Below are 13,844 nucleotides of genomic sequence, written 5' to 3'. Positions count from 1 at the left end.
AGATCAACTCCCCACAAACAGGAATGGTGGGAGTCATCTGCATAGCAGTAAAAAGGTAAGCTGTGTTTTGATGATGCTGCCTAAGGGAAGCATGTATAATGTAAACAGAACTGGTCCAAGCACTGAACCCTGTGGAACTCCATAATTAACCTCAGTGTGTGAACAACTACAGTTAAAGCTGAAAAACGTGTTCATGTGTACTAATATCAGAGAGCAGAGACCGATGAGGCCAACCTCTGACCACGCCCCTTAGTGACATCATCAAAGCTGGGTTGTCTGTAGAAACATCCAGGCTGGAGGACAGGAAACCACCGCGTACACACACCTGAGAACACCAGCACCACCTGCACGCACACACACACACACGTAACTGTGTATCCAGGTGAGCTCAGGTAAACACACACAGGTGCGTCTCTCACCTGTCTCTCCTGCTTTTGTTCACTTTCTTTCTCTGTCATTGGCTCATTCTTTGGGTCCCGCCTCCAGCTGACCACTGGACCAATCACAGCAGCTTTCACTGAGAAGCACAGTCTCAGCCCTGCCTCCTGATCCTCTGCCTCCGCCCCTGTATTCCTCCAGGACACACCCTCCTTCTGCTCCACCCTGATCACCATGGAGACACAGGGCCAGGGGTTGCCGGACTTGGCTTCTTCTTCTCTTCTCCTCCTCTTACTCCCAGCAGTCTCTTCTTCTTCTTCTACTGTCTGCTTCCTGGCAGTGACATCCCCTCCTGGCTCCTCCCCCTTGTGTCTCAGGTGTGTCTCCATGGCAACAGATGGACTCAGGATGTGCAGGTGGTCCAGAGAGAACTGCAGGTAAACCCTGTGAATTGAACCCAGCTTTATTTAACTCATAATGTTTACAACCAGGAAGGAAGCTCACACCCTGAACCAATCAGACGCCCTCTTACATCACAGAGAGTGGACCAATGAGCAGTCAGCATGCTGCAGGTTGTGTGTGTGTGTACCTGCAGTGTTTGTGTGTGATGAACCTGTCCTGGTCCAGGTGTTGGTAGGAGGGGAAATCTGATTGGAGGAATCTCTCTGTCACCATGGTGAACTGCACCACACCCACCAGACAACCTGCAGCACACACACACACACACATTAAAGAATAAAGCTGTGTGTCCCTGTGTGTGTGTCTGTGTGCGTGCATTGTACCGATCCAGGCGCTGTTAAAGACCGCCCTCTGCGCTCCCTCCTCCTCCTCGCTGCTCTCCGTCAGCACGCAGGCTGCAGCTCCCGCGGCGTCTCTGAGCTGCATCGAGTGTTTGAACTCAGACGTCTGTGACGGCAGCTCCAGCACGCCGACCAGCAGCAGGGGGCGCTGCCTGACACACAAACCGGCAAAAACCATTGGTACGTAATCACACGACTTCATGTGGGAGCTGCTGTCACCTTACCTCACAGCGTCTCCACCCCGAGGCTCGGAGGACAGAGTCCTGCAAGACCAGGACAGGAACCCGTTGATCTGGGCGGAGGTCAGGTTGGAGCCATCAGGGGGCAGCAGAGAGCTCAGAGGGGCCGAAGACCAGCAGCCAGTCTGCAGGGACTCCAGGAGCTCCGACACACCCAGGTACTGCCGGACCGCCGAGGACACGCTGTACTGCAGGGACACAGAGCACACTGAGCATGCTCCACACTCACCTGTAAGGAAGACAGGTGAGAGTGGGACCTACCTGCGTCACAGGACAGGTGTGAGGCTCGTCCAGCATCTCAGCGTAGATGTCTCTGCGTCCTCGTCCTCCAGCTCTGCTCAGAGTCTCCATCAGCCTCCAGGACAGCAAGCACACACACTGCTGCCTCCACACACCTTGGACCAGACTGAGGACCAAGACCAGAACCAGGACCAGGAAACAAGCCAGAGCCAGCGGAGGACAGGAGGACAAAGGTTAGGCTCTGCTGTCTCTGACTGTGGACAGGTGGTGGTGGGTGGAGCCTCACCTGTGTGCCAGCTGCGAGCTTAGGTGACAGGTCCACAGGTAATCGGACACATCTGTGTTTCTCTGCAGCAGTAACCGTGGTAACGCCCCATCTCCCGGGCAGCGGTTGTCGGGTGGCGAGCCTCCCGCCCTGCTGAAGGCCGTCACCCTCAGGCTGGAGCGCAGGCAGGTGCAAAGCATGCTGGGAGGGAAGTCCGGGCAGGGCCGGTACAGGAAGTGGGCGTGATGCAACTGAAGGAGGAGGAACCATCAAACTTTATTAGTCGTGGCTGCCACGAACACAAACGGGCATGATGATGTCACATCATGTGACTCACCTCCACTCTGTCTCCCGCCCTCAGCTTCCTCTTCGCCGCCGGCTGATAGGCCACGCACAGACCCACCTTCCCATCCAGCACGTAGAGCCCCGCCCCCTCACTCACAACCTCAGTCACCGTGCCCTATCACAGCAGAGGAGGCTTAGTAATCAGCACACAGGTACAAACCTGTGGTAGCCAATCAGAGCTCACAGCACTCTCACCTGGTAGCTGATGACTTTGGATTGCTTTATCCTCACAGCTGATTGGTCCAGCTCCACCTCCTCATGCTCCGCCTCCTCACAGTCGTCCTCAGCAGGCTGTGACAGCAGGGACTCAGAGTGTGTGTGTTCCTGTGTGTGTTCCTGTGTGTGCGTGTAGTCGGCGTGCAGCTCGGAGCGCTTCGTCACACACAGGATGTTGTTTCCTCTCCAGCCTCGTAGCGCACACACACGTAGAGCTGTCACACACACGCTCTGCCCGACACACACACGCTGGATCCAGCTGAGCCGGCTGCTGTCCTGCACACACACACACACACTGAGCTTCATCGTCCCTCCTCACCATCATCATCCTCAGAGAGCTGGTACCTGTACGAGCACGGGCAGCGAGCGCGACTCATCCGTCAGCGTGAAGCAAAAGAAGGTCGTTCCTGCCACGGCCAGCAGAGGGCAGACTGAGCCCACCTCTCCGAACACGCTCAGCCGCTGACCTTTGACCCTGGAGCACACACACACACATCTGTCACACACACTGCTCAGAAACTCCGCTGCAGTTCAGAGGTCATGTGACCCACCTGTGCCTCAGCAGCCTGCCGGCCTCTCCGACTCCCACCGCTCCGCTTAGCTCCACCCTTCCAGGAGCAGCAGCCAATCCCTGCTCAGCACCAGGACACAACAGGACAGGGGAGCCAATCAGCTCCAAGAAGCCTGCGGCCTCTTCCTGGCCCGATGCATTGTGGGGGATGTAGTTCCAGTGAGGGAGGAAAACAGGACGATCGAGCCACCGGGGCGAGAGAGACAGGCACTGGATGAGGGAGAGAGAGAGACGCGGGTGAGAGAGAGGCGGAGTGTGTCCTGGGTGGATGCTGGAAGCCTGTACTGATGATGACAGCTTCATCAGCTCTGATCTGCAGTGATGCCGTTTGTTTTATAGCTGCAGGAGATCAGATTAGATTAGATTAGATTAGATCAGATCAGATTAGATTAGATCAGATTAGATCAGATTAGATCAAATTAAATTAGATTAGATTAGATTAGATCAAATTAGATTAGATCAGATTAGATTAGATTAGATCAGATCAGATTAGATCTGATAAGATTAGATTAGATTAGATCAGATCAGATCAGATTAGATAAGATTACATCAAATTAGATTAGATCAGATCAGATTAGATTAGATTAGATTAGATAAGATTAGATCAGATCAGATTACATTAGATTAGATTAGATCAGATCAGATTAGATTAGATCAGATCAGATTAGATTAGATCAGATCAGATTAGATCTGATAAGATTAGATTAGATTAGATCAGATCAGATGAAACTTTATTGATCCCTCGGCTGCGTTCCTCCAGGAAATTCGGTTTCCAACAGCCCAGCACCGACAGAAGTTACAGAAGGTGAGCAGAAATATACACATATACAAATACAGAGTATAGAAAAGGGAAGAATAGAATAAATAGCAATAAGAACACAAGGGAATTGCACATTTCAAGTACTGTGAGTCATTAATCCGTGCGGTGATGCTAGGACCACACTGAGCCTGCTGCAGCTGTCTGACTGTAATCTGTCAGGTTACTGCAGGTGATGCTATCTGTATACTTTATGTGAGGAGGAGGCTCCACATCTTTATAAAGCTCTGCTGTCATCACGTCTGTGCCAGCACAGTTACTCACTTGCTGACAGACTCTGTCTTTACATCCTTACTTATCGATCAGCTAAGTGAATCCATATAAACACAGCTCACATTTAACAAGTCCTGATGTTTCTGAGTTACAGAAATGAAAGTCAGCTGTTGAGCTTGTTTGCTTGTTTCATGCTGATGTAAACATCAGCAGAGAAGCGTGTGATGACCAGACTCTATCAGCACTTGTGTCCCTGCACAGAGAATGAGCTGAATTAAAGAGGAATTCGATTTCATTCACGTTGCACATGAACACCTGCAGTTTGTTGTGACCTCGTTACCATCAGTTCTGACCAGATCCGGTTTAGTGACGCTGCTGTGAAGAAGCTCCTGAGAACTAACCAGCTGATGGACCATGGGTTAAGGTTAGGCTCCTCCCCCTCTGACTCACCTCACACATGACGCTGCCGCTGGCGTCCGTCAGCCTGTACTCTCCGTCAGGGCCTTCTCTCAGACAGCCAATCAGCAGCAGGTTGACCCTCGGCAGCGCCCTCTGACCCGGCACGGCGAGCTCCGCCTCCCTGGCCCAGGCTCTCTGCTGATTGGTGCTCCAGGACAGGTTGCTGACGCAGGCCAGGTGCTGCTGAGAGACGAGCTGGGAGACGGACAGCAGCCTGCGGACAGACGGGAGGACAGCGGTAAGGCCAGGTCACGTGACCTGCTACAGCGATGATGTCAGCGGGCGTTACCTGTAGCTGACAGGTAAGCTGTGGGCCACACACATCTGCTGCTGGATCGCCTGCACCGCACACATGCTCAGATCGAAGAGGCTGAGGTCACCGTGGTTACCTGGGAAAACAAAGTTTAAAGGGTAAACACAAACATAAACAACTGAAGCCCCGCCCACTGAGAACACCTGAAGTGGACACCAGAGCTGGTGTGTGAACAGGTGGGACCACCTGAGGAAGCAGCTGCTCTTCATCCTCAGACTCTTAGTCCTCCCTGTTCCTCACTGACAGTCGGTCACCTTCATGGCTCTGACCTTTGAACCACACTCACATCTACACGCTGGACTGCTCTGATGACACCTGTGAGGGCAGGTGAGCCCTGCTTTCACTGTTTAAATAATGGTTTAAATAGTATTTGGTTTCATAAGTGGACATCGTCATTAAGGATTTAAAGTACAGCTGATTTATCAGCCAGCTGTTTCAAACAAACAGGAACTCACCTGTCTGCGAGGGGGCGGAGCTACACACCACAGGACTCAGGTGTTCAGAGATGGAGGTGAAGATGCTCTTTAACCACAGGGACTCCTAAAGAAACAAAGCAGCAGGTCGGAGGTCACAATAATAAATGTAGAACAGGCTCACATCCTTATATTCTCTTTTCTGTGTGGATTTCTGCTATAGAATTAGCTCGAAACAGCGATCGGCTGCTGCTCTGCCTTACGTCATGACGCAGACAGTCTACGTACACGCACAGCCCTGCGTACGTAGACTGTTATTTATCGCTCAGTTCGGGCAAACAGGGTCAGTCTGGGACTCACCGCCTCGGTGCTGGGCTTGACCCGGTCCAGGAGCTCCTGCAGGGGGTCCATGTCTTCGCTCCGGGTGCCGGTTTCTCCCCCTGCTGACAAACTCCCGCTCACGGCTTTCAAACAGCTTCCGGTCCTCCTCCTGTTGATGTCCTCCCTCTGACCGTCGCCCCCGTGTTCCCGCCTCTTACCGTTCATAAAGCCGCCATGATGCCCTACCGTCCTACTTTGTTTACTTTTGTTCTGTATTTTAAACAAATCATCAAACTTATTAAACTGACTAGTCTCTGCTGACGCAGGATCTCTACTGCGCATGTGCGGAACAACTTTTCCCTACCCTGCATTTCACAATAAAAGCCCTTCACGTTCACATACACTCAGTGGTCTCCTACCTCCTTTCCTAAGCACTTTTCCTTGATAGAAACGTTCTGAGGTGGAGGAAATGTGTTTAGGAGATGTGATAAGAACTCAGGAAAGGAAACAGCTGTGTTTGAACTACAAGTCGATCACGTGACTCCAGCCCAGCGTGTTCTCAGCCTGATTAGTGCAGGTGAAGAACATGCTTTTATTATGAAGGGGTCAGACTTCCTGCTGAGGCTCAGGGTCATGTGACTGACAGCACCTTTTGAAGCTCACCTGACGCCACAAGGTGTTTCCTTTTCAGGAGGATGACACCGTGCGAACCTCGGGAATCTCCAACAAAAACACATTTCTGTCAAGTGGAAACTTTAAAATAAAATAAAATTATATATATATATATATATATATATATATATATATATATATATATATATATATAATTTTATTTTTTTATTTTTTGAGCTTGCAGAGCATAGATGCAGATCAAACTGAAGGTTTGTCACCGTTTTTTGTTCACTTTTTATCCAGGCTGCAGGTGTCTCAGTGGAAAAATAGAGCGTGGCTGAGCGCACCTGTGCAGACCAGTGATACAGTTTAAGATCAGAGAATTGTAACCCCCTCTTTCATATGGCAGGTACAACAAGCCAAGTCTTCATCTAGGACCTTTGTTAGTCCAAATGAATCAATTAAAGATATCGTTTAACTTCTGAAAGGATTCTTTTGGAGGAGGCAGAGGACGTGACTCAATATAAAAACTTTGCATAACCTTTCATCCTTGTTCAGGAATAGGACTGAGGAGGATTTTGAATCATTTATAGCCAGAAAATCGTCTAAATAGCTCCATTTGTAGCATTAATTTTGCAACTTGGCTAACAGACAGCCAGTCTAGGGCCTAGGGCCAATCTCTGCTCTCGATCTCCTAACTGGAAACCAAATAGTACAGCTCTCATTGTAAGTGTCATCACCAGAGGTTCCATAGTCAGAATGAATAGCATTGGAGATAACGGGCACCCCTGATGAGTGGAACACTCCAATGTGACGGGTTAAGTTGAACCCATCTGAGAAAATGATTTCCAAATCCATATCTTGGGAGAAGGTTAAATAAATCTGACCAGTCTATTCTGTCCGAGGCCTGACGAGCGTCCAGTGATAATAAAGCTGCATCGTTAGCATCACATCTCTCATGAATTATATGAGAACCCTTCTTATATTGTGAAACCCTTGATGCTTTGGTACAAAGTGAATCAAATGTGGGATCCAAGGCTCTGATCTTCATGCTAAACATTTAAAGTATTTTAGTGTCAACCCCCGTCAGACTCTAAATGATGAGTGTTCTGCAGGTTTAGCAGGTTTCTCAGTACTCACTGCCTGTCTCACAGTGGGTGGAGAGCCTCCGTGTGATATGCTTCTACATACATGTTAAAAAGTGGAATTATTCTTTCTTCTGGGAAGGTTTTGTAAAGTCAGAAAGCCATCTGGCCCAGGTGCCTTACCACACAGCAAATCCAACATGTCCAAATGAAGACTGTCAGATTTGATTTCAGCTCTTTTAAAGTGTCTTTATAAGTTAATTTAACTCTTATTGGAGAGTTGGAACGTTAACTCTGACTTAGTGTTGAATACCAAATCTGTCTGGAGTTGATCATTCAACACTTATTCATGCTAACTAGGTGTTAAGAGTTTATATACTAACCCCCACAGAGGATTTTAGTTTAACTACATCAGAGTTATCTTCTAATTCATTCTGTGAATTTTACTGTTCTGAATTTCTAGAAATTCCTTTGGAAATAAACATTATTGCAAAGAGGACTGCATCAGCTGAGGCAACATGGTGTCCTGTGAGCTCAATTTCCTTTTAATCAGAAAAAGTCAGACACAACAAAAGCAAAGCATCAAACAAAGGAAAAATAAAGACAAGTCAAATGTCCAGCCAAAGGATTTATGGGAGACTCCATCAGGGATGGATCGAGTCAACCGGCATTTCACCTCTGAGAAAGATATATAACAGAATAGCTTTAGTTTGAGTTTGAACTTATACAAAACGCAGCAATATATTAAAAACAGTTTTATTGATTATAAAATACACTCTATTGGAGTCATGTCGGTGTGGGCAGAAATCCAAATGTAGGATATGGGACATAAAACACGGTGCCATCTCTAGACTCCATAGTCCCACAGGAGCTCCTCTCCAACCGCGATGTCCCTCAGGGCGATGAACAGCACACTCTCCCGAGGACCAGCAGGGAAGTTCATGGTGAACCTTTGTGGCTTCACGTTTGGATTCCTTTGGCAATGGTTCATGTGCCTTCTATAGGAGTCCTTGTGCAGGTGGCAGGCACAGGGGGACGCAGTGGCATCAGCCCTGTGGCACTCGTCCCTGTAGAAGAAGAGAGACCCTGACTGCCGCCTCTGATTCCCTGCAGCTTTGGTGATGCACGTCCCGTGGTAGTCGCAGACGACGTCTCCTTTGTTGAAGGGCATCAGGGCGATGACACCTGTGAGCAACAGGAAGTCATCATAAGCTCTTTAGAAATGTTGACTTGCTGTCAAACGAGGGTGTGGTCCAAACGATAGGTGCATTTACATTTGCCCTTTTCCTCCCCGAAGTCCTTCAAAGCCAGGCCCTTCCATTTCTGCTCTGAAATCGAGGACATGAGGGACGGGCTGTCCTGGATCCTGGGCTGTGGAGCAACCCAGGCCCGTAGGACGGCATCAACAGTGGGCTTGTTGGTGCTCCAGGTCTCCTTATCTAATGCCGTCTGTACTCTTGCACGCTGAGGGGCGTTGCCTCTTCTGGCACACCCTGTCCCAGAGCGAGGCGTGAGGAATACTGCAAATCAACCATCTGAGTCAATCGTATATATTTGAACCTCTGTGATGTGAAGTATTGCTGAGCTATGTGTATATATTAGAGCTGTAAATAATGGAGGCAGAGCGTCCATTAGCATGACGGGCTTACCGAGGATGTGCTGAACTCTCTGCTTAAGCTTTTTTTTTCCAAACTTTATTGAAATCATAAAGCGAACAGTCAGTCATTCCAGTTCAGTTTGTACAGTAGACATACAAGGCAAATAAGAGTAACAATATACAGCACAATGAAATAAGAAGGATAAATAAATAAAGGATAAAAAAGGAAAAAAGGGGGGGAATGTGACAGACTTCATAACAACTTTGTACTTGAAAGTTGTGACAGCTCATTCGTTAAACATTTCTGGATGAACTTCAATCAATGAGAAACCTTTTTTATTGGAAGTTAATTTAAGAGAGTTTAAGTAATATTCAATTTCAATCAAAAACAAATTAAATGATGGGGTTGAGTTTTGAAATTTACATTTATGTATGTGGAATTTCCCTAATAAGATGGAGCGGCCGAAGAGTGAACTGTCAAAAGTACTGAATATGACGTCACTTATTTATGTGCGAATGTTTAATAATTAAAGTCAGTCATATATCCACAAACACAACAAGCTGAAAGTCAGTGATATATGTATATGTATGATATATGTATATGTATGATATATGTATATGTATGATATATGTATGTGTATGATATATGTATATGTATGATATATGTATATGTATGATATATGTATGTGTATGATATATGTATATGTATGATATATGTATATGTATGATATATGTATGTGTATGATATATGTATATGTATGATATATGTATATGTATGATATATGTATGTGTATGATATATGTATGATATATGTATGTGTATGATATATGTATATGTATGATATATGTATGTGTATGATATATGTATATGTATGATATATGTATATGTATGATATATGTATGTGTATGATATATGTATATGTATGATATATGTATATGTATGATATATGTATGTGTATGATATATGTATATGTATGATATATGTATGTGTATGATATATGTATGATATATGTATGATATATGTATGATATATGTATGTGTATGATATATGTATATGTATGATATATGTATGTGTATGATATATGTATATGTATGATATATGTATGTGTATGATATATGTATGATATATGTATGTGTATGATATATGTATATGTATGATATATGTATGTGTATGATATATGTATATGTATGATATATGTATGTGTATGATATATGTATATGTATGATATATGTATGTGTATGATATATGTATATGTATGATATATGTATATGTATGATATATGTATGTTTATGATATATGTATATGTATGATATATGTATATGTATGATATATGTATATGTATGATATATGTATGTTTATGATATATGTATATGTATGATATATGTATATGTATGATATATGTATATGTATGATATATGTATATGTATGATATATGTATGTTTATGATATATGTATATGTATGATATATGTATATGTATGATATATGTATATGTATGATATATGTATGTGTATGATATATGTATGATATATGTATATGTATGATATATGTATATGTATGATATATGTATGTGTATGATATATGTATATGTATGATATATGTATGTGTATGATATATGTATGATATATGTATGTGTATGATATATGTATGTGTATGATATATGTATGTGTATGATATATGTATGTGTATGATATATGTATGTGTATGATATATGTATGTGTATGATATATGTATATGTATGATATATGTATATGTATGATATATGTATGTGTATGATATATGTATATGTATGATATATGTATGTGTATGATATATGTATATGTATGATATATGTATATGTATGATATATGTATATGTATGATATATGTATGTGTATGATATATGTATATGTATGATATATGTATATGTATGATATATGTATGTGTATGATATATGTATATGTATGATATATGTATGTGTATGATATATGTATGTGTATGATATATGTATATGTATGATATATGTATATGTATGATATATGTATGTGTATGATATATGTATATGTATGATATATGTATATGTATGATATATGTATGTGTATGATATATGTATGATATATGTATGTGTATGATATATGTATATGTATGATATATGTATGTGTATGATATATGTATATGTATGATATATGTATATGTATGATATATGTATATGTATGATATATGTATGTGTATGATATATGTATGTGTATGATATATGTATATGTATGATATATGTATATGTATGATATATGTATGTGTATGATATATGTATGATATATGTATATGTATGATATATGTATGTGTATGATATATGTATATGTATGATATATGTATATGTATGATATATGTATATGTATGATATATGTATGTGTATGATATATGTATGATATATGTATATGTATGATATATGTATGTGTATGATATATGTATGTGTATGATATATGTATATGTATGATATATGTATGTGTATGATATATGTATGATATATGTATATGTATGATATATGTATGTGTATGATATATGTATGTGTATGATATATGTATGATATATGTATATGTATGATATATGTATATGTATGATATATGTATGTGTATGATATATGTATGATATATGTATATGTATGATATATGTATGTGTATGATATATGTATGTGTATGATATATGTATATGTATGATATATGTATATGTATGATATATGTATGTGTATGATATATGTATGATATATGTATATGTATGATATATGTATGTGTATGATATATGTATGATATATGTATATGTATGATATATGTATGTGTATGATATATGTATGATATATGTATATGTATGATATATGTATGTGTATGATATATGTATATGTATGATATATGTATATGTATGATATATGTATGTGTATGATATATGTATGTGTATGATATATGTATATGTATGATATATGTATATGTATGATATATGTATGTGTATGATATATGTATGATATATGTATATGTATGATATATGTATGTGTATGATATATGTATATGTATGATATATGTATGTGTATGATATATGTATATGTATGATATATGTATGTGTATGATATATGTATATGTATGATATATGTATGTGTATGATATATGTATATGTATGATATATGTATATGTATGATATATGTATGTGTATGATATATGTATGTGTATGATATATGTATATGTATGATATATGTATGTGTATGATATATGTATATGTATGATATATGTATATGTATGATATATGTATGTGTATGATATATGTATATGTATGATATATGTATATGTATGATATATGTATAGCCTTTGAATTGGGACAGCCTTCGTCGCGTCGCTCTGATGTAATCGGCCTTAAAATGCGGCCTTTAAGGCTGCAGACCCTGAATTGGGATTAATTGAATAACTTATTTAAGGTCTGGGCAAAAATCACCTCCATGCGAGAGTTCTAAGAATAAAACCACTGCTGACCAAGAACACCACAAAGGCTCATCTCACATTTGCCATAAAACATGTAGTTTATCCCCGAGGTAAGGAACGCCAGGACTGCCATAATGAATCAATTAAATACACCATATTTAATTACATAAATATTTACAACACATGTAATTAATTAATTATTGACAGTTTTAATTAATTATTGACACATTTGATTAATTATTGACATATTTAATTAATTAATAACACATTTAAATAATTATTGACTGTTTTAATTAATTATTTAATGATTTATTTATTTAAGTACTTGTACTTGATTATGCCCCGGAGATACAACGAAGAAGAAAAGAATATGCGGCAGCGAAGAAGGTGCTTAAGGGCTTCCTCTTTGCTCTTTAAATGCTTTGCTTCTTTTTTTGATTTTTATGCTGATTTTTTCTTTTTTCAAGGTTCAAGGTTCTTTATTTGTCACATGCATAGTTATACAAGTATAACACACAGTGAAATGTGGCCTGACACGCTCCTCGACATGTGCAAAAATTTGGGGGGGGGGGGGGGGGGTGTAGAGGAAGAACATTATATATATATATATATATATATATATATATATATATATATATATATATATATATATATATATATATATATACACATATAGTATATACACTGGGTGAATGTGCAGTAGTAGCAGCAAGCAGGTGAATTCTGTACATTAATATGAATAGACATCTGACTATTTTACAGGATAGACAATATAAACATATTTAAAATTAAAGGAATTGAAATGTACATTGTGCCTTGGTTTAGTGTCTGGAAGAGAGTCCTGTCTCAGTCAATTATAGATGATGTGAGAGGGCGGGTGTGTGTGTTTAGGGCACGGATGGCTTGGGGATAGAAGCTCCTCTTGAGTCTCTCTGTCCTTGCCCGGAAGATGCGGAACCTTCTACCAGATTGCAGAAGTTGGAACAGTTTGTTGCCAGGATGGGACGGGTCCTTCAGTATCTGCTCTAGTCCGGCATCTCCTGGTGTAGGTGTCCTGAAGCGGGGGGAGAGCAATCCTGCAGCAGCGTTCTGCTGTACGGATCACTCTCTGGAGAGCTTTTTGGTCCTTCACACAGCTGTTCCCAAACCACGATGTCATGTTCTGTGTGAGGATGCTCTCCACAGCGCCTGTATAGAAAATCCTGAGGATCTTTGGAGAGACCCTGAACTTCCTCAGTTGTCGTAGGTGATACAGGCGCTGCCTAGCCTTTTTGGTCTGGACCTGAATGTGGGCAGCCCATGTCAGGTCTGAGGAGATGTGGACACCAAGATACTTGAAGGACTGCACCCTCTCCACTGGAGCTCCATTGATGATAATGGGCTTGTAGTCTCTGTGCTGACCCCTTCTGAAGTCCACCACCAGCTCCTTGGTCTTGCTGACGTTCAGCTGGAGGTGGTTGTCCTGGCACCACGATGCCAGATTCTTCACTTCATCCATGTAGGCCGCCTCATCGTTGTTGGAG

General features: G+C 41.8%; 2 protein-coding genes across 2 annotated transcripts; both read right to left on the bottom strand.

Moving 5' to 3' along the window:
- Positions 1-206: 206 nt before the first annotated feature.
- LOC143412408 (CST complex subunit CTC1-like) lies at positions 207-5,941 on the bottom strand. Its single transcript, XM_076882101.1, has 15 exons — positions 5,630-5,941; positions 5,312-5,396; positions 4,833-4,932; positions 4,535-4,757; positions 3,035-3,264; positions 2,829-2,958; positions 2,463-2,759; positions 2,260-2,382; positions 1,944-2,173; positions 1,679-1,823; positions 1,403-1,605; positions 1,161-1,330; positions 968-1,082; positions 420-822; positions 207-344 (listed from the first exon to the last, which is right to left on the bottom strand). Exons 1-15 carry the CDS (start codon positions 5,930-5,932, stop codon positions 207-209), a joined length of 2,895 nt encoding a protein of 964 aa, XP_076738216.1. The 5' UTR covers positions 5,933-5,941.
- Positions 5,942-7,796: 1,855 nt separating this feature from the next.
- LOC143416774 (N-lysine methyltransferase KMT5A-A-like) lies at positions 7,797-8,960 on the bottom strand. Its single transcript, XM_076882347.1, has 3 exons — positions 8,937-8,960; positions 8,562-8,807; positions 7,797-8,472 (listed from the first exon to the last, which is right to left on the bottom strand). Exons 2-3 carry the CDS (start codon positions 8,629-8,631, stop codon positions 8,135-8,137), a joined length of 408 nt encoding a protein of 135 aa, XP_076738462.1. The 5' UTR covers positions 8,632-8,807; positions 8,937-8,960; the 3' UTR covers positions 7,797-8,134.
- Positions 8,961-13,844: the final 4,884 nt, after the last annotated feature.

Source organism: Maylandia zebra, linkage group LG3 (genome assembly GCF_041146795.1).
Source record: "Maylandia zebra isolate NMK-2024a linkage group LG3, Mzebra_GT3a, whole genome shotgun sequence".
Taxonomy (NCBI): domain Eukaryota; kingdom Metazoa; phylum Chordata; class Actinopteri; order Cichliformes; family Cichlidae; genus Maylandia; species Maylandia zebra.
Note: the sequence above shows the minus strand (reverse complement) of the source record. Positions and strands in the feature narration are given on the sequence as shown.